Source organism: Magnolia sinica, chromosome 4 (assembly GCF_029962835.1).
Source record: "Magnolia sinica isolate HGM2019 chromosome 4, MsV1, whole genome shotgun sequence".
NCBI classification, from domain to species: Eukaryota; Viridiplantae; Streptophyta; class Magnoliopsida; order Magnoliales; family Magnoliaceae; genus Magnolia; species Magnolia sinica.
Genome location: NC_080576.1, coordinates 25,397,310 through 25,422,078, shown reverse-complemented (window position 1 = coordinate 25,422,078; position 24,769 = coordinate 25,397,310). Strand labels below are relative to the sequence as shown.

At 41.7% G+C, this 24,769-nt stretch overlaps 2 protein-coding genes across 2 annotated transcripts; one reads left to right on the top strand and one right to left on the bottom strand.

The window, feature by feature from the left end:
* Positions 1-774: 774 nt before the first annotated feature.
* Positions 775-4,896, top strand: LOC131242831 (4,5-DOPA dioxygenase extradiol-like; the record flags this gene model as incomplete). Its single annotated transcript, XM_058241733.1, has 3 exons — positions 775-1,056; positions 3,437-3,807; positions 4,500-4,896. Coding segments are annotated over 3 exons (846 nt in total), but the record flags the coding sequence as incomplete, so codon positions are not given.
* Positions 4,897-5,081: 185 nt separating this feature from the next.
* On the bottom strand, positions 5,082-22,204 carry LOC131242830 (amino acid permease 4-like). The gene is made up of 6 exons (XM_058241732.1): positions 21,854-22,204; positions 20,297-20,530; positions 7,300-7,393; positions 6,170-6,530; positions 5,833-6,060; positions 5,082-5,570 (listed from the first exon to the last, which is right to left on the bottom strand). Exons 1-6 carry the CDS (start codon positions 21,930-21,932, stop codon positions 5,139-5,141), a joined length of 1,428 nt encoding a protein of 475 aa, XP_058097715.1. The 5' UTR covers positions 21,933-22,204; the 3' UTR covers positions 5,082-5,138.
* Between the last annotated feature and the right edge of the window lie 2,565 nt (positions 22,205-24,769).

Below are 24,769 nucleotides of genomic sequence, written 5' to 3'. Positions count from 1 at the left end.
GAAAACTTCCTAGCGCCCACTGATGTTTATTTACCATCCAACATCTTCGTAAGGTCACGTAGGCTTGGACGAAGATAAAACACAAATATAATCCAAAACTTTTGTGGCCACCTAGAAGTTTTCAACGGAAGATGATCAGTCCCCACTGTTTTCTGTGGTGTGGCCCACTTGAGCTTTGAATGTGATTTCATTTTATACTCATGCACTAAAATGATCTGGAAAAACGGATGGACGGCGTGGATAAAATATATAAATCACTGCAGGCCCCACGGAGTCCAGTCACCATGTATGTCGGTAGTGTTGGCGTCAGCACCCAATCCGCTTCCAGAATGCATATCACCGTCCGATTCGGAAAAACGTGGCCGTGTCAAACGCTAGGCTGTATTCACGCGTTTCTCTTTCCTTCAGGCCTAATTAATCTCCAAAGGGAATCGCGCGAGTGAGATGGGACGAAGCTTCTACTTCTAAAATACGGATACGCAGCATGTGATGGTATCTGAACCACTCATCAGACCGAAACAACCGTGTAAACAGTCTATACAGAAAATAAGGCTTCCAAATATCACACGAATGGCGAGAAACATGGTCGTCCAAATCCAAGATTCGAATGAATTGAAATTTATCTTTTGATCATGGATTAAAAAATCTTCACGAGAATCCCATCTTATGTATGGATCTGATGCTTCACAGGAGCATCAAATCAGCATATGTAACGCGATGGGTCCTTCTCCATCTAACTCGCGAGACTATATTTGGGTTTAACGAAAATAACCCTATAAGTTGCCGTTCCTCCCGCAGCTTCTTCTTGCAAAACTCTCTCAAGATTGTAAGATGGATACGTTTTTCTTATCTCACGGATCGCCGACTCTCTCCATAGACGAGTCACTACCAGCGAGGCATTTCTTGAAATCGTGGAAGGATAAGGTTTTCCCGGACATACCTAAAGCGATTCTGATAATATCCGGGCACTGGGAAACGTCCGATCCAACCGTCAACGTTGTCCAACGCAACGGAACCATCCACGACTTCTATGGCTTCCCAAAGCGTATGTACGAGGTCGGTCTCACCATCTTTATTATCTCTCTCTTTGTCTGCATATCCATTCGTTTTTGTTTTCATTTTGAAAGTTTCTTTTCCCAAAAAGCCCTTCATTCGGGCACTTGGTGAGAGAAAAATGGAGGATAGTTTTGTCATTAATTTGTACGGTATCGGAAACTTGCGTTGTTATCTTCTTTTTGGTTGAGAACGGATTCCGTCCTGCCCATGGGATCTGCGGGGTCCACCGTGATATAGATCTGTCGGGTCGAGTACGGATTGCGTACTGCCCAGATCCAAGGCTCAGGTTGACCACACTGAGGGGATTGAACGCTTGCCGTTGAAAACTTCTTGGGAGATGTAGAAGTTTTAATCAATCTGATATTTGTGTTTTCCCTTCATCCACGTTTATTGACGCTATGAACAGGTTGATGTGTTTTTCCTTCATTATCACCACTGTTTCCATTGGTGTGGTTAAAATGTTATGGCAAAATGGATGGACGGTGTGGATGAAACACATACATCACGGTGAGCCCCACAGAGCCCCTGCCTGGACCGAGTTCGTCCTGGTATGGGCAGGACGCAATCTGTATCCGTTTTAATTAATGGATTCCATCCCTGGGAATGATCACATACTTTCAGATGTACGGTGATTACCATGTGGGCGAGCTGTTTGGGGCCCACCCATGGTTGGTATGGCCAATCCAGACCATGGATCTGGAGCGCCTCTTCATTTTTACTGTCTATGTATGAAGAATTGTCTCGATCGAAATCTCAGGTGTGTGGCACGCTACAGGGAGCAGATGTACAATCACACCCAAAACATATTTATTCACGTGGTAGTCCACCTGATTCTGCTGTGTCCCTTTGTAGGAAAAAAAACTTCAATTGTAGTATGTAGACCTCCATTGCATAAAACCAAATTGATTTTCTGATACATTCTCATACCTTAGCCTTTGCTCAATCACTCTTTTCGAAAGTTTCGTAGTATGACTCTTATGTTTAATCCCCCAATAGTTGGTGCAGCTCTGTATGTCTCCTTTATTCTTACATCACACTATCGCCTTTCATTTTATTCAATCTTACAATCTTATTGAACAACGTTTTCAACCAAAATTACCTAATATCTCCCATACACTTCCAAACCTCTATTAATCTTCCATTTGGTCTAAGGGTCTTCCCTGTTTTCATCTTTCGTAGAGCTTCTTTTACTTCATTTTTCATCTTTCTCAAAGCTTCTTCCACTTCAAATCTTAATTCTATGAATGTATATATGGACTCAAATGTTCTTTGAGTTTATGGTTACTTTTATTGCTATGCTCTCAGAGTGATTGTCATTTAATAAGTTTTGAAAATAGCCTCTCCACCTTTCATTGATCTTGTGCTCAACTTGTATCCTTTGGTCATCTCTCTTAATGCACCTAACATGATTTAGCCATTTAGGTCCCAACTCTTCCTCTCTTATTTCTGCATGTTCGAAAACATATTTCTTACATTGTCTTCTCCCCCTCCAGTCATCTTTCTTAATGCACTTAGCATGATCCAAGCCCCTACTCTTCATCTCTCTCCTTTTTGCAAGTATGAAGACATATTTCTCAGATTCGCATCCAAATTTATTGTAAAGACCCAATGAGGTTCGGGTGAGCAGCCATCACCATGGGTTTGCTTCCTACAGGTGTGGGTTCAACTTCCCTCCTCGGCATTACTCGATACATGTGGGTGTGGGTGATTGCGTGAATCTGCATGGAATAGTCTTGCCTCAAAGGGGGGGTGGACACCCTATGTCTTCAAATTATTTATTTATTTATTATATTGTAAAGATCATCATAAACCTTAAGTTTAGCACCACTTACTACTTTCTTAGCAATCTTTTTGGTATTTCTATGTTGTTCAAGATTTTCATTCTCTAGTCCCTTGCTAGGCTTTGAAACATGAATGTTTCTCGTTAATAGCTTTTTGTATATCTTCATTCCACCACCAACTTTCCTCATATGATTGGCTTTTCCTTCTAATCCTAAAACATGTTATGCCCTTTTCCTAATTCTTTCAGCCATCTCATTCTATATAACGTGTACTTCTTCCTTGACATTCCACTTTCCTTCATGAATTTATTTTTGAGTGGTGCCTGAGAAATCTTATTTATCTAGATGCTGACTTGTACTTCTTTTTTTTCTGAAAGGCACTGACTTGCTCTTTTAGATTATAGATTTTGTAAATTGAACTTGTTATATATCTAGCTTATTGCAATTTGATCTGTTATAATAACTGCAACTCCTGGATTAGGTTTGGAATGTTTTAGACGTTAGCATTCATAAAATGAGAGAGAGAGAGAGAGAGAGAGAGAGAGAGAGAGAGAGAGATGGCCTTTATAAACTAACTTGAATGTTGTTCACTTCGCCAGCTCAAATATCCAGCACCTGGTGCACCCCAACTGGCAAAGAGGGTGAAGGAATTGCTGACAGGAGCTGGCTTCAAGCGTGTAAAGGAAGACAAAACCCGTGGGCTGGACCATGGTGCATGGGTCCCACTCATGCTCATGTACCCGGAGGCTGACATCCCGGTGTGTCAGCTTTCTATTCAATCTGAGTTGGACGGGACACACCACTATAACATGGGGAAGGCATTGGCCCCACTCAGAGAGGAAGGCGTCCTTATAGTCGGGTCAGGGAGTGCTACACATAACTTGAGGGCCATTGGACCCAACAATGGCAGCGTCATTCCATGGGCCCTCGACTTTGATACATGGCTCAAAGAATCACTTCTAAATGGAAGGTAAGCGTGTTCCAAGCTCGCATTTGCACGTATGCTCTCACATTTACATGTGCATGTATGCATACACACAAACTGTTTGTGTTTTTCTTGTTTCATGATGAGATTTTATGGATACTTCCCATCTCCCACACAATTTAAAAAAAAGAGGAGTTGAAATTGAGCAAGTGGTGCTTCTGGTGCTCCAGGCTTCAGCTCAACCTCTGTTTATGAGCTATGCATTCACCCCAATCTGGACCACAAAATATGGATAGCACATTGCCTGAATATCCCATTGATGGGATGATGGGGACCATTTCTTTGTTGACCATCAAATGGATGGTCTGAAAGAAAGCGGTCAGATAGTTAACATCAGCCCATCTGTGCGATTTTCAGGATCACTCCATCCACAATGGGGCCATTATTTGGATAGACCTGAGTGAGGTATGTATATGCCACTTGTGTTACATGTGAGTTACAAAATGCGGGTAGTATGAAAACGCCACTCGACCATGCCTGAAACTCTCACAGCTGAGCAAACCTCATGTTCCAAATCTGCCCATCTTTGTACATTGTACATCGGTAACTCCACCCAGGGGCAAATCTGGAACCAAAATGTGACGCCCTGTCATTACAACAGCAATAAAGATACTTTACAGTTTTGAATTACTGATTAAAAAACACACTTTTATAATTGTTTCTTGTGGTTATGACAGACATGAAGAGGTGAACCATTATGATGAGAAGGCACCTTACGCAAAGATGGCACACCCATGGCCAGATCATTTCTACCCTTTGCATGTAGCTCTTGGGGCCGCTGGTGAAAGAGCGAAAGCAGAACTCATCCATCATAACTGGGAATCTGGGTCACTTTCTTATGCTTCTTACCGGTTCTCAACCGCCCAATGACTGTTCTGATAAGTAATGATTTTTCTTACATTTCTAGATCTTCGCCATAGTGAGTGTTGTGTGTTGTATGATGATAAGAACTATGCTGTAATGATTGTATCATAATAAATGATGTACATTGTACACCATTATAGTGTAATGAGATATTGAACTCGAGTTTCTGTTAGTGGAATGGTGTTTTATGAATAAAAAGGTCTGTTCTTAGATTGTTTTTTTTTATTTTTTAGTGGGATTATCTGATATTGGAATATAGCAAGCAGTTATTTGGGCCTCTTGAATCTTGATCAGTCATGGGGTCCCACTAGATTGTGACCCCATAACTCTAGTTCTCTTTTCTACATCAACAGTCATGATTTGCTGCAACCTATGCTATCACTACAAGTGGGCCATAACAGAAATCAATGATCATATGATTAGTAATGAAAATACCAATCTAATGCTCACCCTTAGTAATGTGTCTGGAAAGGTGTGGCATGTTTGAGACTTTCTACAATATCTGTCACAGATCCAATGCTGGCTAGAAGAGAAACAGCTAAACAAATAAAACTCAAGCCCTGCAACAAAACCCATTTGGGCATTCCCCTTGTAATCTTTGCTTGAACCATGTACATGCTCACTGGGAAATACACCGTCAACGGCCAAAACGACAGTGCGCCAAGAAGGCCCAAGATGGCATTAAAGAAGGGGAACAACATCGCCACCAATGTCGCGAAAGCAATGAAGATTGATCTTAATATAAGCGTAGATAGTGTTAAGCTCAAGGAAGTTGCTTTGGCAAATGGGAGCCGAAATGTGTAGATGGTGTGGATGAACTCAGCTTGAGGCCACTTTGAGGCAATGCATTTCTCAGCAGAGGCGAAAATGGGCTGCGCGTAAACCTGAGAATCAATGAAATCTGATGGATCAGTCTCGGGAAACGTCGAGTAGCCTACATGAGGGGTTGTTTGGATGCATGGAACTCTTCATTTAAGTTGTAGAGACACCATAGGTGGAGTGGCCAACCTATTTGAATGGCTTAGATCAAGGTATGCGAGGCGAATATAGCAACTATGAGCATGAAGATGGGTGTTCATACTCTGTTGTCGACAGATCGAATAACTCTTTTTAAGTGTAGTTCACTTCACAAAATGTAGAATTTACCTGATAAGCACCTAATAGATGGAGAACGATGCATAAGTTTGCAATGTCCACGAGCCAAAAGGGTTCATAGAATCCAAAACCAGTAAGGATGTTGCCAGGAGCATTGTCTCCGAAAGCCGCGTAGCCTATGCAACCGAGCGATAGATAGAATGCCGTTGTAAGCCCAATTCCACACATAGACGCCTTCTTCATTGTTTTGTTTTCAGGAGGAGGCGATTTCAAGGTGTCCTGCATAATAGTCATGTTTGGATATAACCAACTCTGCATGTGAGTCGCTCATTTTGTCGATATCCTGCAATTTACTAGTGGAATGAGACATTAGCAATGTATGGCTAACCTGGATTTCAATTAAGACCTCTGCGAAAGTGTAAGCGAAAGCGATGTTTCCAAGAGCTTGTAGAACATGCCATGTTTTTGTAGATGCAGTTACTCCATTAATACCAGTTCCAGCACCTGCTAAACTCCCTTTAAATTCACCATGAGAAGCCAATTTTACTACAGAAAGGCAAAGTCCAATGAAAGAGTATGCGAATGACATCACGGCTGCTGCCACAGAGAGCCATGTTATCTTCTCTAAGCTTGGGAGCTGAGATAGGAAGATCTCTGATGCCCCAAATACCATCATGAATAGATTTCCAGAAGCATTGCATTTCGCACTGTGCCCGTTTCTATGGAAGCAGTTCGATCGCTTCACTGCCCTGTTTATAAAAAGATACACGGGAGGGTTGTTTGAATGTTGGAATTAAAGGGTGGAAAGAAATTTTTAGAGCTGGGCATCGAGTCGAGTCGGACACAGTTAGGACTGACCCGACTCAACCCGGTTTTGAAATATACCTGACCCAAATCGTAGGGGGACTACACTAAAGGAAACAGTGGTGATTGCCAATTACAAACTTCTTGTGGCTTACGGAAGTTTTGAATCAAGCTGATATTTGTGTGGTCCCTTCATACAAGTCTTTGTGACCTTATCAACAGATTGGATGGTAAATAAACATTCCAGTGTCCCCCAAGAAGTTTTTTAATGGTGAATATTCAGTCACCACTGTTTCATGAGGTGTGGTCCACTTTAGATTCGGATTTAATTCATTTTTGGGATCAAACACTGAAATGAGCTTTCGAAATGGATGGACGGCGTGGATGTAAGTCACATAAATCAAAGTGAGCCCCACTGTCAAGGATCCACCGAACCCGCGCTCGTTTCCGAAAGACAGTATCTCTTCAATCGAAGTTGTTGTTGGGTATGGTTCATTGGATTCCGTACATCTTTGGCCCATAGTTTGGTGATCCAAATGATCGATCTGATGGCCCCCAACATCAATGGCCCAGATTGGAAGATCCTCTCTCCACATCCCATCAGATCAACGGCCCTGATGAAGGCACGTGTCATGAGTAGCAAACCATGGTGCATGAGCACGGAATTTTAGTTTGTCCACATTCCACAGTTAATAAAAAAACGGAGGCACTTACATCATACTAGCGGCAGCAGTTATGGTGTAGCCCAGCATCGCTCCCCAAAGATTTGCATACTGTGCGATCCCACACATGAGGACTTCTGTGGGCCCTACATCACATGCATTCAAACATCCATACGTTACCATACAAACATAGAGGAGTTCTGCAGTGTATAGGGCTTGATACACTGGCACTCAGATATTGTACACGTGGCATACGTCAACTCAAATTGAAGCGAACAAATTATGGAATCCACCGTCCATTAGTCATAGGCCCAACATCAGATTGGTTGAATAATCCTAACCGCTGATTCATGGACCCTTCTTGGCTGAGATAGGATCATTGGATATTTTCATTTTTGACCGTCCACCAATCCAATAATGGAATAATCAAACGAAAGTGATGTTTTTCTTATAATACATATATAGTGGGACCCACAGTTCAGACAGTTTAATTTGAATTACTTGTATGACACGTATGCAATTACAAAGTGCCTTTGTGTTATCATCCATCACGCTCTGCTGAGTATCAAAGTTGATATTGTGGCAGAGTATGGCCATCTCTATATATAGCTGCATATCCTCAATCCAAACCGTTCAAAACGTGAGCCGCATTATGAGGTCGATCAGAACCAAAAAAAATTAAAGTAAAAGGGTGATGCTGAGTGGTGGGATCAAATGGACAGTTAATATGGAAACTAATTAGCTGTTCAGATTCAACAAACTGATGTCCATTAATTGAAGGTTAGGATTGATTAATTAATGGGGAACGGTTTGGATTTACCTATAAGTATGCCCCAAATACAGTGGCTGTGTTCATGAAAATGGATGGGCATACTTTGATAGATATCATTGGTTTTTCCTTATGCATATGAGAAATGATTCAGTGATCGTGGAGGATACGTGGACACTTTAATAGATTGGTCTGAAATGTCCATTAGATGTAGTTCTCATGTAGAAATCACACCAATCGGACAATTCTAAAACATCCAATCAATGGCCATAAAATGGAAGGTCATGATGACTTATTAAAAGGAAATCCAATGAATAATTTGAAATTACTTATGGTTCGGTCCTGGGAATCACTTTTATGAGACATGACTTGAAAAATGAACGAATATTGAAAGTAACTTCTGTTGCCTCCTGGTTTCAAATTTATACACGTGTAATACATGTGGCGTGCTAAAATTGGCTTCACCACTCAATCCTAACTAAACACTTTTGACCCAAAGCGCGAAAATAGGCAGATACGTTAAACTCGACTATATATAATCGATATCTGAGGTGATCGACCCCTATTTAGCCACTTATAAGCTGTTTAAGATAATCAAGCTATTATTGTAGGGTACAGTTCGTCCTCCAAAAATGGATTGCATCTTGCATGATGTATGAAATGCATGATGTACGAAATGACTTTTAGATTCATGGGTAAACAAGAAACTTTTACCGTCGACTACAGGGAGTAACTGCAAAGCACATATCTAAAAGAAGAACCGCTTGTATTGAAATAGGATTCGTCTAGCATATGACCCTAGACTAGGATTACCGCTATGGATTACAATTACTCCTAATGTACGATTAAGCTACTAGTTACGCTAAGGAATGTAAAAGATATATTATGCTAAGAAATATAAAGAATAATTAATAGGACCGCTAGGATAGGTTTGATTTAGTTGATTTGTTTGATTAAGTTTGTATGAGACATTTTGTTTTGTTGAGCTCCTTCGCTATTTATAGGTTTCCTGAAAATAATGTGGCTTTGCTTCAGGTGATTTTTATGGTGTGGCCCACGTTTTGCACCCTCAGGTATTCTACGCAAGACACGTTGACAGAAAAAAATCTTGCATGTGTTTCACCCACGCATTACACCTTATCATTAGATTCTTAGTAGAAATTAAAGGCCTTTTTTGATTGGTAAAAAACACAAGAAAGGTAATAGTCTCTCATGAAATCTTATTTTTAGAAACCGTGAGAATGGGAATATATTTTCCTTGCTTGTTTACACGCTATCTTTTAAGAAAATTTGGAATATCTATTTTCAAACTTTTTATTTGCTAATAGATTTTTATTATTGAAAATATATTCTAACATTTATTCTAATGTGTTTAGCTTAGCACATTGAGCACAAATAGATCTCTAAAAAATAAACACATAAACATTTGGCGTACACAACAAATGTGGGGCACTTGAAATTGAATTGTGGTACATATGGCACATGTAAAGTGCTTAAAGAAGTATGTGTGGTAACACATAAGGCACAAGAGACACTTCAGCACAGTTGGAATGTGAGCACTTGAAGATAAAGGGTATCACTTGTGCACATTGGCACATCGACGTATGTGGAGTTGGAATGTGAGCACTTGAAGCTAAAGGGTAGCACTTGTGCACATTGGCACATTGACATATGTTGAGCAATTGTACTGTGAATTCCTTGCAACCCACACTTAAAGGGGCACCCTATAACCTTGCCATTGTAAAAGTTGTTGTCAGAAGTTTTAAATCTGTCTTTTTTGAATTGCTCGACCGGTCGTGGGTTAGCCTCGACCAGTCGAGGGAGTTGCTCGACTAGTCGAGCACTACTCAACTCAAAGTCCAACGAGTTCACCTTTTAGTGTCCGGGCCACTCGACCGGTCATGGGGATAGCTCGACCGGTCGTAGGGGTTCCTCGACCAGTCGAGGTTATGCAATTTCGTTTTTGGATTTGATGCGGACTGCGTAAATTTGAGGCGGTTTCCGAACTTTTCCAGACTAGGTACGTAAGTGGAGTTTCCTAAACTATAAATAGGGGTCCCTAGAGCTATTCTAATGTATTCTAAAGCTTTATAAAAGTTTTCCAAGGGTTCTAAAGGGTTCTAAGGTTATCAAAGGGTATAGCAAGGGTGAGATTCGAGGTTGTTCGAATCGGATAAGTCCTCTCTCTTGTAATTTTCTTTTCATAGTGAATTTTTGTCGCTTTGTGCCGTGGTTTTTTCCCGCAAGGGTTTTCTACATTAAATTTTTGTGTTCTTCTGTGATTACTTATTATTATTGAATTGCTATCTTAGATCTAGATCTGTGTGATTCCGCAGCACAAATCCCCAACAAGTGGTATCAAATCAATCGTTGGGGCACAAATCTGAATTTGCAGGATTAGTAATAATGGGAAACGACAAGTTTGATATTGAGAAGTACTTAGGCAAAAATAATTTTAAGTTATGGAAGGTTAAGATGATTAGCCTGTTAACCAAACAATGCAAGATTAAGGCTCTTGAGGAGCGAAAATCTACCATGAAAGATGATGAATAGGAAAATCTTGATAGTAATGCTTTAGCCTCTATCTGTTTATATCTCACGATTGAGGTTCTCTATAATGTTTTGAGGGAGAAAACTGCGGCTAATTTGTGGATGAAGTTAGAGAACATCTACGCAAAGAAGTCATCTGAAAATCGCCTACACTTGAAACTACAATGTTATACCTTTAAGATGGCAGGGGTAGAGATCTAGAAGCTCATATCAACAACTTTAATAAATTTATGCATAAGCTGTTGGATTGGAGGAAGTAGTTAAAGATGAGGAACAAATATGTATATTGTTGAATTCTCTTCCTGCATTGTATGAGTCATTAAGGGACACAATGTGCACTGGAAATAAAACTCTGAATGTCGACATCGTTATCTCAGCCCTTCAAGGGAAGGCTATGAGAAAGCTAAACGGCGACATGGGGGCATCTTCCGATGCACTGATTACAAGGGGTAAAGATTTTGAGCGAGATATAAGATCTTGAAGACCTAGATCCAAATCCAATGGTAAGGGCAAATGAAAATTAAAGTATTGAAACTGTAGGATGTTTGGACACATGAAGAAGGATTGTAGAAGTTCTACAGCGAAGAAAGAAAATTCAGCGGCTTCTTCTAAGGAGGCTAATGTTGTCACATTTGATGAAGAAACAATTGGTGGTGATGTTCTATCTATTTTCATGATTGGTCACTTACACAACAATCATAAAGACGAGTGAATACTTGACACAGGGGCGTCATATCACACGACTCCTCATCGGAATTGGTTCACCAGTTACAAGGAATGCGATGGTGGACAGGTTTTTATGGGCAATGATAATGCCTGTAATGTTATGGCTATTAACACGGTGAGCATCAGGATGTTTGATGAAATGGAGCGTACTTTGACTGACGTCAGGCACGTTCCTGATATGAAGAAAAGTTTGATTTCTCTCGGTGCACTCGAGGCTATAGGGTGCAAGTTCACCGGTATTGATGGTGTCCTTAAAGTTTCAAAAGGGGCACTCGTGGTTATGAGAGCGCAGAGGCACGGAAACCTTTACAGGTTGATTGGGAGCACTTCAGCAGGTGGAGCGGCAGTAGCTATTGCAAACTCCACGTCTCTACGTATGTGGCATGCTCGTCTGGGTCACATGAGCGAGTGGGGCATGAAGGTACTTTCTGATCGATATTTGATTCCAGCTTTTAAAAATTCTAATTTAGATATATGCGAGCATTGTATATATGGTAAACAATCTAAATTGTCTTTTAAATCTAGAAAACATGTTTGTAAGGGAGTGCTTGATTATGTGCACTCTGACGTATGGGGGTCATCGCCAGAAGTTTCCATTGGGGGGTCGTCATGGTTTGTTTCATTCATTGACGACTACTCCAGGAAAGTTTGGGTTTACTTCATGAAACGTAAATCCGAAGTTTTCACCATATTCAAACAATAGAAGACAATGGTGGAAAAACAATCAGGGTGAAAAATAAAGATTTTAAGGACTGACAATGGTGAAGAATTTATTTTTACTGAATTTAATGATTATTACAAGGATGAAGGGATCATCAGGTACAACATAGTGCGCCACACGCCTGAGCAAAACGGTGTAGTTGAGCGAATGAATCAGACTCTCATGGAGATGGTCAGATGCATGTTAAGTAATGTTACGTTAGGTAAGGACTTATGGACAGAGGCCATTAACACGGCTTGTTATTTGGTGAACCGATCTCCTTCAACGGCAATTGAATGTAAAATTTCAGAGAAAGTATGGAGTGGTTAAAAAAATCGACTACTCAGATCTACGCATATGATATTGTGAAGCTTACTCTCATGTACCATCAGTTAAGAGAGATAAGCTAGACCATAGAGCCAAAAAGTATATCTTTGTTGGCTATGGCATTAGTGTGAAAGATTACAAGTTATTCGACAAGGTTACACGCAAGGTCATCACGCACGACCCTGAGTCATATGCCGTTAACCCGAGTCGACTCAACCCAAGACTTGTACCCTAGCGACTGCGCCGTCGCCGCGGTTCCGATGCCGCGACTCGCGCGCTGATGCGATACTCTGGCCAGGAGATGTGGGCCAGCGTTCGGTGCGAGGAAAACGCCGCACGTATGAATTACGAGAGAATCTCTACGAGATGTCACATCAATCAATCAATCAATCAATCCCATCATGTCAAGTACATGTCAAGTATACATCACCTCTCACCCATCCCCAAGCAATCCCCAAAGTCAAAAAGTTTCTTACAAGCCCATACTTTTCTTACAACATTTACCCCTAAAGTTAAAAAGCTCTTACACACCCATCACCACCACATCCATCACCCATCCCTCTCCCTTTACAATCCACTCTCCCATTTTTTTCAACTCATTCCAAGTAACCCAAAGACAATCCCACGTCCAAGCCTCTCCCATCTCTCCCAAGCTACAAGTGTGGCCCACTTCCTACCCCCCTCATCTCCCATCTCAACCATCCAAACTCCATCTCCTCCGTTAGGATCGAAGCTAAGGAGCAAAGGAAGCCAAGGGAGCAAGAAGAAGGCGGTGGGTGATCTTGGATCTCCACTTATTTATTTGTTTTGTGATTTAAGGGCCCACTTGTGGTGGGACCCACCTTGATGTAGGCTTTGTATCAAAGAGGGGCCCATAGTGGCGGGGCCCCTCCATCCCCGCCGATGACTCTCTCTCTATCTTGTGTATGATGGCCTATGGCCCACTTGATGCATGATCCACGCCATCCATTGATGTGGACCCCACTGTTCTCATGGCTGGTACGTGCCATGGGCGAAACACCAAAAATCAGGCTAATCCAAAACAGGTGGGCCATGTGGGACCCACCTTGATGAAGTGTTCATCCACACCGTCCGTCCAAGGGCGCTGGACGCAAATGGAGGGTGTGGCTGACATTGAAGTGTCAACTGTCAGGGGGCATGCTAACAGTGGAGTGTGCTGACAGTAGGGTCCATATGACCCATCCACATCCTCCACCCTGTTAATGGACCACACCTTGATGTGTGTTTCATCCAAACCATCCACCACCTTTAACGGTGGGGCCACGTCCAGGTGGGGCCCTCCTCCCAAATCCATAGCTCACTGGCAGACTGAATGGAGGTACCTCGTTTCAACGGTGGGCCCCCATAGCTCACGTGGTAGACTGTGTGAAAGATACCTCATTTCAACGCTGAGGTCTTGGCATCCATCCCTAGTGGCGGTGGCAACAGTGAAGTGTCAGCTGGCGTGGGGTCCATGAGACCCATCTACACCATCCTTCCATTTAGATGGGCCCACCATAATGCGTGCTACGTGGGACTCACCCCACGTGTGGGGCCTCCTTGATGAATGTACTGTCTAGGCCGTCCAGGGCCTGGACGTTATTTATTTATTTTTTAAATATATTATTATATTATATATGTGTGTGTGTGTGTGTGCTGGTGAGCCCTACGTGGGACCCACCTCTGCCATTTGGAGTGCAGCAAGCTGCATGCACGGCAGCTATGTAGTTGCTCCTCTTATCAGCAGCTAGCTTGCAGGCCCCACATGATGTACGTGTCTTATCTGCACCGTCCACGGTTTGGATGGTGGGGCCCACCATGATGCATGTGTTGCATCCATACCGCCCAACCATTTATGAGATCATTTTATGGCATGGGAGAATGAGTGAATCAGATCTAAAGTTCAAGTGGACCCACCATCTAAATAATGGACCGTATCATCCACCGTTCAACTTCTAAGGGCAGCAGTAGTTTCCTATTTAGTTGATATTCGTTTTTATTTCCTCCATCCCTATATTAACTTGTGAATGGGTCGGATCTCAACGTACATAAGGGTGGGCCCGATTGATATACCTGAGGCCCATTGGATCGGCCCATTTGACTCGGCCCATTTAAATCGGTCCATTTGACTTGGCCCATTTGACTCGGCCCATTTAAATTGGCCCATTTAATTTGGCCCACCTTAATATATATGAGGCCCATATGATTAGACCCATCTTGATGTAGTTATGGCCCATCCATTAAGGCCCACCTAATATACATAAGGCCCATGTTATGCGGCCCATTTGTTGTATCTAAGGCCCATGGGTCGAGGCCCAATTGGATGTACACAAGTCCATTACAATGTGTGACCCTACCATGGTTTGAGTAATCATGTTTGTGGCGGCCGTGCCTTGGGAGCAATGATGGTTTGACGTCCACATTGTAAGAATAATGTTGGTTAAATGTCCGCATTATAATTCTCCTTAGGGCCTATTGTTAGGCCCATACTTGTAGGCCGCCTAGGCCCATCTACGTGATGAACATAATCCATCACTATATAACATGTTAGTATAGTTCCATAATCATGATCATACGCATCATATGTGTGCTTGATATGCGAAGTGACTGATCATAGCATATGTCTTCAGGTAGATTGTTTATGGGCTGCCAGATAAGCGGTATTGCCCTACATGAGCGCACGATACGCGCAGGACTGCTGCATGACTGGATAGTATGATTCATGCATTTCGCATTGTGTGACATGGTTACTGTACGCCCTAGCGACATCAAGGCCATAGCCTCCACAGGCGTATCGTGGTTGGCAGGATTGGATACCGAAAATCTTGTTCTACATGGGGTGCTATAGATATCCCTGGGTGAAAGTCCTTAAACCCTTATGGTACCAAGAGGTTGCTCCAACGTCTAGACCGAGTGGGTACATGAGCGCTGAGTGCCGATTACCAGAAGGCCGCGCTTTCCACTGTGTCGTGGTCGGTTGGAAGGGGGTGCGGCCTTACCCGCCCGAGAGGAGGGGGCAAAGTTAGGTTGAGTTTGACCAGCTCGAGGAATGGGTCCGCTATCGACGAGTCGAGCCCGATATTAGCAGGCTGATAGTGAGGTCTCTTCCACTCACCTTATTGAGCGCGATGGGGCGGCAATCTGGTTTGAAGTGTACTAGACCCCGGTGATATTCCAGATTTGAGCTGTATTGATATGTGGACATAGATGAGGATTTGTATGCTTCAGTTGCATCTCGCATCGCATGGCCTCGGTACGGCCGACATCATCCATGCCTCGCATCGTATAGCCTTGGTACGGCTAATGGTATTCATGGATTCATCAGCATATTTCGTATTACTCTGATACTGCATAATTGTATTACTACCTTACGCACACACTTACACCACCCTCTAAGCTTCCTATAAGCTTATGCATGACCGTTGCGTGCAGGTGATGTTGGACCACAGCAGCGCTGAGGCAGGAGCGCATAGCAAATCATCTTGGAGCTTTTGTCCATTATCATTGTATTTTTCTTTATACTCATTGTACTTGTAAAGTTTTTTATCATAGTGGAAATGTGATGGACTTTTTGGTTGTTGTTTGTGGGTTATGCCTTTGGTTATGCTTATTACGAATCAAACTGATATTGAAAATCATCCTCATAGCATCTCAGGATCAAAACCTGGCGAATGGGAGCTGGGATCCGAGAATGGGGTTCTATGGAGGTTGTCGGCGCCGGATTCGGCGATCGGAAATTTTGTGAGCCCGGTTTCGAAGTTTGGGGCGTGACACCATAGGGCCAAAAAGTATATATTTGTTAGCTATGGCATTGGTGTGAAAGGTTACAAATTATTCGACAAGGTCACACACAAGGTCATTACTAGCCGTGACGTCGATTCGATGAAAGCTCTCTATTTCGCAAGAATGATAAAAAAAAGTAAGAGGAACCGAAAAGGTTTATCGTAGACATCCGGATTGACACGATAATACTTAGCAGACAGATGCGAAGATCAAGGTACAGGATCAGGTGGAGTAGCCACCTGTGAGAAGGAACTCACCACGTGATTACAGGTTACCAACAAGATACAAGGATGACTTTAATATTGCATATGCCCTCATTACAGATGAGGGGGATCCGTCTACTATTCAAGAGGCTCTTGATGAGCCTGATACAGAAAAGTAGAAGGTGGCAATGGACGATAAGATGGACTTATTGCGCAAAAATCACACATGGGAGCTGGTGGAGCTTCCTGTGGGCCGAAAAACAATTGGATGTAAGTGGTTATTTAAAAGGAAATAAGATAGATACAAAATAAGGTTGGTAGCAAAGGGTTATGCGCGGAAAGAAAGAATCGACTTCACAGAGATATTCGCACCAGTGGTTAAGTAGGTATCTATCAGATTCGTGTTGGCATTGGTTGCCCAATACGATCTCGAGTTGGAACAGATGGATGTGAAGACTGCATTCCTGCACGGGAAATTAGAAGAGCAGATCTACATGAAGCAACCAGAGGGCTACGAAGTTAAAGGGACAGAGAAAAAGGTTTGCAGCTTAATGAGGTCATCGTACAGCCTGAAACAGTCGCCTAAGCAGTGGTATAAAAAATTTGATTCTTTCATGATGAAACAGAAATTTACTCGGAGTGAATACGAACACTGTGTCTATTACAAGATGTTAAGTGATGGAAAATTCATCATCCTAGTACTGTATATTGATGATATGTTGATCGCCTATCATGATATGTATGAAATTAACGTACTAAAGACTCAGTTATCAGAGACATTCGAGATGAAAGATTTAGGGGCTGCAAAGAGAGTTCTCGGCATAGATATTCATAGAGACGAGAAGAAGAGGAGGCTTTAGTTATCGCAGGCAGAGTACCTTAAAAAGGTGTTGATCGAGTATGGGATGGACCAAGCAAAGCTGGTGAGCGTTCCTCACGCGGCTCACTTCAAATTTTCCTCAGAACAATATCCTAAATCAAAAGAAGAAAAACAAGTTATATCTCATCTACCTTATTCAAATGTGTTTGGCAGTTTAATATATGTCATGGTCTGTAGAAGACCAGATATTTCACAGGCAGTCGGTGTTGTGAGCAGATACATGTCAAACCCTGGCAAGCAACATTGGGAAGCGATGAAATGGCTACTTCGATACATTCGATGTACGAAAGACTACATCTTAACTTTTGAAAAGACAGGGACAAAGTTGGTAGGATATGTGGATTCTAATTACGCAGGCAGTATAGATTTCAAGAAGTATACTTCAAGATACTCGTTTGTACTAGCGGGTGGAGCAATCAGTTGGATGTTGAAGCTTCAGTCCGTGGTAGCTCTTTCCACGACCGAAGCAGAATATCGCAGTGACGGAAGCGTTTAAAGAATGTGTTTAACTCAGAGGTATAATAAATCAGTTGGGACTTCAACAAAAGGTCGTGCCGGTTAACTGTGATAGTGAGAGAGTTATCAATTTGGCTAAAAATTCAGTTTATCACTCACGTAATAAACACATTAATGTTCGTCACCACTTTATCTGACAGGTGCCTAAGGAAGGAGGCGTCACATTGGAAAAGATTCACACCAACGTGAATCCAGCAGACACGCTTACCAAGGTCGTTCCTACTGAGAAGTTCAAGTTTTGTGCAACTTTTCTAGGCTTGGCGATAACGTAAAAAAAGGACGGATTGTGCACGAGAAGCGTTGATTGAAGCTATGATGTAATGAAGAGATAAGAGAAGAGGTCAAAGAGCTATATGGTTAAAGATTGAAGACTTGGTGGAGATTGTTGTCAGAAGTCTTAAATCTGTAATTTTTTAGGTTGCTCGACTGGTCGTGGGTCAACCTCGACCGATCGTGGGAGCTGCACGACTAGTCGAGCAGTGCTTGACTCAAAGTCCAGCGAGCTCACCATTTGGTGTCCGGGCCGCTCGACCGGTCGTGGGGATAGCTCGACCGGTCGTGGGGATAGCTCAACCGGTCGTGGGGGTCCCTCGACCAGTCGAGCAGACTGCGGAAATTTGAGTCGGTTTTCGCAAGGGTGCGAAAGGAAAGTTGCCTAAACTATAAGTAGGTGTCCCTAGGGCTTTTCTACGGTATGAGAAATAATTCTAAAGCTTTCTAAAAGGGTTCTATGGTTATCAAAGGTGTAGTAAGGGTGAGATTCGAGGTTGTTCAAATCGAGTAAGTCCTCTCTCTTGTAATTTCTATTTCATAGTGGATTTCTGTCGCTTTGTGCCGTGATTTTTTCCCGAAAGGGTTTTCCACGTTAAAACTTTGTGTCCTTCTGTGATTGCTTATTACTATTGAATTGCTATCCTAGATTTAGATCTGTATGATTTCGCAGCTCAAATCCCCAACAAAAGTATCATGCATGTGTACTAGATGTGGGGTCTGTAGTGAAAAGTAAAGATTTTTTCATGTGAGATGATGATATTAGGTACCCTTTACATTGTGAGGCTTGCATTTGTTGCGTGCACATGAGCTTGTAATGGGCTTGTCCAAATCATGTAACTTGTAATGGCAGTGTTCATCTTTGTGTCATTATAAGGACTGTCAATGCAAAGATCTAGATGTGATGTTGTAATAGCATTTTTCGAATCACATGACTTGTAATGTCATTATCCATCTTTGAAACATTGCAAGGTTACCAAATACGGAAGTTAGGACCAAATAGCATGTCCTTGCATGTGATATTGTAATGGAATTGTTCAAATCATGTAACTTATAATGACTATGTTCATCTTGGTGCCATTATAAGAATTGCTAAGGGCATGTTTGGGCAGTGGGATTAGAAGGGATTAGGTGGGATGGGATACAAAAAACATAATTATTACCCATGGTAGGGATTGTTCCATGTTGCCATGTGATAAGATTAATGTCATGCTTTGATGGTAATATAGTGGTACATTGAATGTATATACCCACCATCATTTGAAATGACTTAGAATAACATACATGTGTAATATCTAAACCGTTTATTTGTTTTGTAACCTCATTTTATGGCATGGGCCTAAAAATGAGGTAGATCCAAAACTTATGTGGCCCCAAAGAAGTTTTCAACAGTAAGTATTCAATCCCCGTTGCTTTCTATGGTGGGGTCCACTTGAGCTTTAGATTTACCTGATTTTTTTGCCCATGCTCTAAAATAATCTCGAAAAATGGGTGGACGGTGTGGATATAGCCCACACATCATGCTGAGACCTACACAACTTGCTAACATTGAGTGAAATTGGCACGGGACCAATGCAATTCCATCTAATCAAATTCCAAGCTTTTCCATCCTTCCCAAACATGGAGTGGAATTGGCACAGGATCAGATGAATCCCATCCCACCTAATCCCTTCTAATCCCACTGCCCAAACACGCCCTAAATGTAGAATTCATGAATCAATAACATGTTGGTGCATGTGACACTGTAAAAATAATCGTTGTCCAAATCATGCAATTTGCAATGGCATTGTCCATTTTGTGCCATTTTAAGGATTGTCAAGTGAAGGATTATATGGACTATATGGCACGTTTGGTGCACATGACTTTGTAATGACATTGTCCAAATCACATGGATTATATCATGTTAGGGTTACATTGGCAAATGCGACACATATCACACCATCAAAAGTCCATGGTGGTATGGGTTTAACTTTTAAAAACTCATTTTTCTTCCATCATGAGAAAATGATTTTCTTAAGATGAAGTTAGGAAAACTATTTTAATAAATTTTCAACAAAAAGAGTAAATAGAAAATTGCTTTTATCACGAATTCTCACAAAAAAGGATTTCGCAATCAAAAGAAACATAATTTTATTGGAAATGGTAATTCCTTTCCTTTCTATATATGAATCCAAACGAGTCCTAGCTATGAATCCAAAAAGGTCCCAAGTAATATTAAGCAAGAAAATTTTCTTTTTCTAATTGCTAACGAAACTATTAATCAATCAAAATTAAAAATCAATTAAAAAAATAAGTAGAGAAGATCTGGGCCGTTGAGAATGATACCTAGGTATGATCTAACGGCATCCATGTAGGTGCGATTTCTTGTGCCCGTGATTGGATGAGGGCACCTGTAGCAATCAGCCAAGAGAGTAGAAGTGTAATAGGTGACCCATGCAAAGCCCATCAGAACAGTGGGCCCCACCACCCAACCCAACTGAGCAACGCTCCATGCCAGTGCCAGCACCCCTGACCCGATTACTGCAGTGACGACGTGGGCTGTTGCCGACCACACATTTCCTATATGTGTCACATAATTAAAAATAAATTAGGAAAATCACATTAGTAATTTTGATTACAATTTTAGAGTTTTTCAGGAGGGCCATAGCGTCTAAAATCATGTGAAGACATACCAAAAACATATAAAAGCACTTGGTGGGGCCCACCTGAAATTTGGATGCGTCTGAAACTTGGTCTGACCCCTCATCCAAGTGGGACACTCATAATGTATGGGCTGGATTTGTGAAAAACATCTCGGTGGGCTCAAAAAATGATTATGAATGTTTTAATGGAGGGTAGCCCCTCTCAACTTCTGCACGTGGTGTGGCCCATAAAAGTCGTGGATTGACTTGATTTTTAAGCCTTGGGTCCACCATGGAATGATACATCTGACTGATGGACTTATGTTCCGCAACTAAAGGAGGTTTAGATGAGATATTTACAACGTGTGATTGCACGGCACGTTGCTGTCAACTTTCCTCATATATATATATATATATATATATATATATATATATATATATATATATATATATATATATATATATATATATATATATATATATAGTACTATGAGTTGTGTGGGCCCCACCATGATGTCCGTCGAACATCAAACCCATTAATCAGATACACCATTCAATGGTAGGCCATAAGCTTAAAAATAAAGTCAATCCATGACTAGGGTGAACCACACCACATGCAATAGTCGAGAGGAGTTACTCTCCCATTAAAACATTCATAATCATTTATTGTGTCCACCTATACGTGGTTCACAAATCCAGCTCATCCATTGTGTGTGTCCCACTTGGATGAGGGGTCATACCATGTTTCAGATGCATTTAAAACTCATGTGGACCCCACCAAGTAATTTTATATGTTTTAGGCATGTCTTCGCATGGTTTTAGATGGTATGCCCTACCTGAGTACCATATACGGCTGATTTTTGGTATATCCCATAACCTAAAAGGGACCCATCAAGTGCACGGTTTGAGGTCTGAGACACATCATGGTGGGGCCCACACAATATCTATTAGGGGTTGTTTGGAAACTTGGATTTTGAAAGTTACTGAGGAATTCAATTCTAAAGAAACTGGAATCCGAATCCAATGAATTTGCAAACCAACTTTTCAAAATTAATTATAAATGACTTAAAATCAGAAATTGAATTATGGCCATTTTTTTATTTTTTATTTTTTATTTTTTTGGGTTAGCTTGTTAGTACACACCCATGTCAGAAATTGAATTATGGCCATTATTACTATTAACTAACATGAGATGAACTCTTTTTTTAAGTGTCATCCAAACAGGTCCTTAGAATTTGGTGCATGGCTTCTTAATACATACCTTCTCTTTCATGGCTTTCTTCTTCCTTCTCTTGCATTCTGTCTCCTCTTTCATGATCATCTGCTTCCTTCTCTTCCATTCTCTCTCTCTCTCTCTCTCTCTCTCTCTCTCTCTCTCATATAACACAGGTACCTTATAGGAGGTCTGGAGTCTAGGGAAGGGGCCCACCATGCACGTGGCAACTGTTTGTGATGCTAATCTGCTGGGCCAGCTTGGATGGGCTATTAGTGCAGAAACCCAATGACTGTGCCATTTTGAACATCAGATAATTGTGATTTTTTGCCTGTTGAGTTCGGTCCGGTACTTATTTCTGCCCAGCTTTGTGTCAGCCGTCCAATTATAGCTCTCTGATCAGATGGCTGTCATAATTCCATCACATTGACATGATGGCTCCCAAGATCAACGGTCCTGATTAAGAACTCGTCTGTTACGGGCACAAGGGCACTTTGTGGAGCTACCCATCAATTTGTTCAATAGCATGGATCTTTACGTAACTGACTAACAGGTTTGTTGAATCAGCTTATTCCACAACTTCGGATGTGGGGCCCACCGTGGACATCAATCCGTCAGTACCACTCCATGTGAATCATGCCCAAAACCTCTAAATCAGATTGGTGTGGCCCACCTGAGTTTTGGAAGGCCCTGATTTTATCTCTTGAATGGATTCGAAAGGTTTAAATGGTGGGCGTCCTCCATTCCCAGCCCAACTGTTCCCTTTGGTGTGACCCATCTCGGTTTTGGGTCAAGCTGATTTTTGGGACACATGGTGAACACGAAGGGGTGCACCTAATGGACGGTTTGATTTGGACCTTACATCATGGTGGGCCCCACACATGGTGCTGTAGAATATGCTTTTTCCTGCAACTGAATCGCAAAAGAGTGATAATCCAGTGCTCTAATTGTTGGATGGGGTCCATAACGTATTCGCTATGGTTCTAAAGAAATCAGTTTTTCGGAGAATCCTAACCATCCCATCATGGCTTGAGAAACGGACGGCTATAAAAATGAAGGGAAATTATTTGTGGATCGGATCATCCGATCAGTGTGATTTAAATATCATTATACGTTCCAGATCGATTGATCGGACTGTACAAGTTTCCACATTCACCTGGGAGCACCATAGCTTAATACGGTAATGGAGCACTGGATCATTTCTCATGGCCGACTGATGTAATAAAGTGGCCTCTGTTTCGTGGAAACAGTGAGCGGCTGAATCCAGCTTTATTATTAGTCCACGTCACCGTAAATGCCACGTCACCATTTTATTAAATATATTTTAAAAATTACATTTCACGGAAAGTATAACGGAAACGGTACACGGTTTCCATTTGGAAATCCCATTGCGTACTGTGTACAGTACGAGAGTAAACTCAGTTGGCCCACCTTGTATGTAGGGGGTCTATCCATGCCATCCATCCGTTTTTCTATCTAATTTAATGGGTTGAGCCCAAAATTGAAGTATATCCAAATATAAGTGGATCATACCACAGTAAACAGCGGGGATAATGATTTCCTAAGTTGAAACCTTGCTAGGCCCCACAGTGATGTTTATTTGTCATCCAACCTGTTCATAAGATCATACGGACATGGATGAAGTGAAAACACAAATATAAGATTGATTGAAAATTTTTGTAACGGTTAACGTTCAATTCAACTGTTTCCTATGGTGTGGTCCATTTGAACATTATATATGCTTCATTTTTGGTCTCAAGCCCTAAAATTATCTGGTAAAATTGATGGACAAAGCGGATAAAATACATAAATCATGGTGGACCCACACAGAGTTTACACAGTACGCTAAGGGCAGTGACTTACTCACGGGGCAATCCGCTTCCTTCCATTTGAGAATTTAGCGCATGGGTTGAGCAACAAGGCTCGCTACTAATGTGACCTCACCTAGTTATGTGGGTCCCACCATGATGTATGTTTCGTATCACACCATTATTTTAGGGCATGAGCCAAAGAATGAATCAGATCCAAAACTCGAGTGGACCCCACCACAGAAAATAATGGACAAAGTCACGCCCACCATTAAAAACTTCTAAGGGTCACAAAAGTTTTCGATCAAGTTGATATTTGTGTTTTCCCTTCTTTAATGTTTGTGTTAACTTAAGGTTCACTATGATTTTTATTTAAGTTTCCATTTGGGGATTTAGCGCACAGGTTGACTGGTTGAGTGGCGAGACTCACTACTAAAGTGATGTCACTTAGTTATGTGGGTCCCACCACGATGTATGTTTTGTATCCACACCATCCATCCATTTGGAGAGATCATTTTAGGGCATGAGCCAAAGAATGAATCAGATCCAAAACTCGAGTGGACCCCACCACAGAAAACGGTGAAGAGAGTATGCCCATCATTAAAAACTTCTAAGGGCCACAAAGGTTTTTGATCAAGCAGATATTTGTGTTTCCGCTTCTTTAATGTCTATGTTAACTTATGAACAGGTTGGATCTCAAATAAAAATCACAGTGGACCTTAGGAAGGCTTCAATAGTGGATGTCACTCTCCTCACTATTTTCTGTGGTGGGGTCCACCCCAGCTTTGGACTTGCCTCATTCTTTGGATCATACCCTAAAATTATCTCTCCAAATGGATGGACAATGTGGAAACAACACATACATCATGGTGGGCCCCACGGACTTGGTGGCTTCACTTCAGTAGTGAGTCTAGCTACTCAACCTCCTGTCGGTAGCCAATCCACCTCTAATTTCTTTCTTCTAAAATTTAATTAGGCCATGTCATTTCACGATAATTTTATAAGATTAAAAAAATATATTTACAAAATTTTCTTAATTAGCAAGGAATATTAGCTGTGACCCAGGATGAGTGATGTTTGTAGGATCCTCACCGTGGGCCCACCTTGATCTATGCGTTGTATATCTACTCCATCCATCCATTTTCTCATATTATTT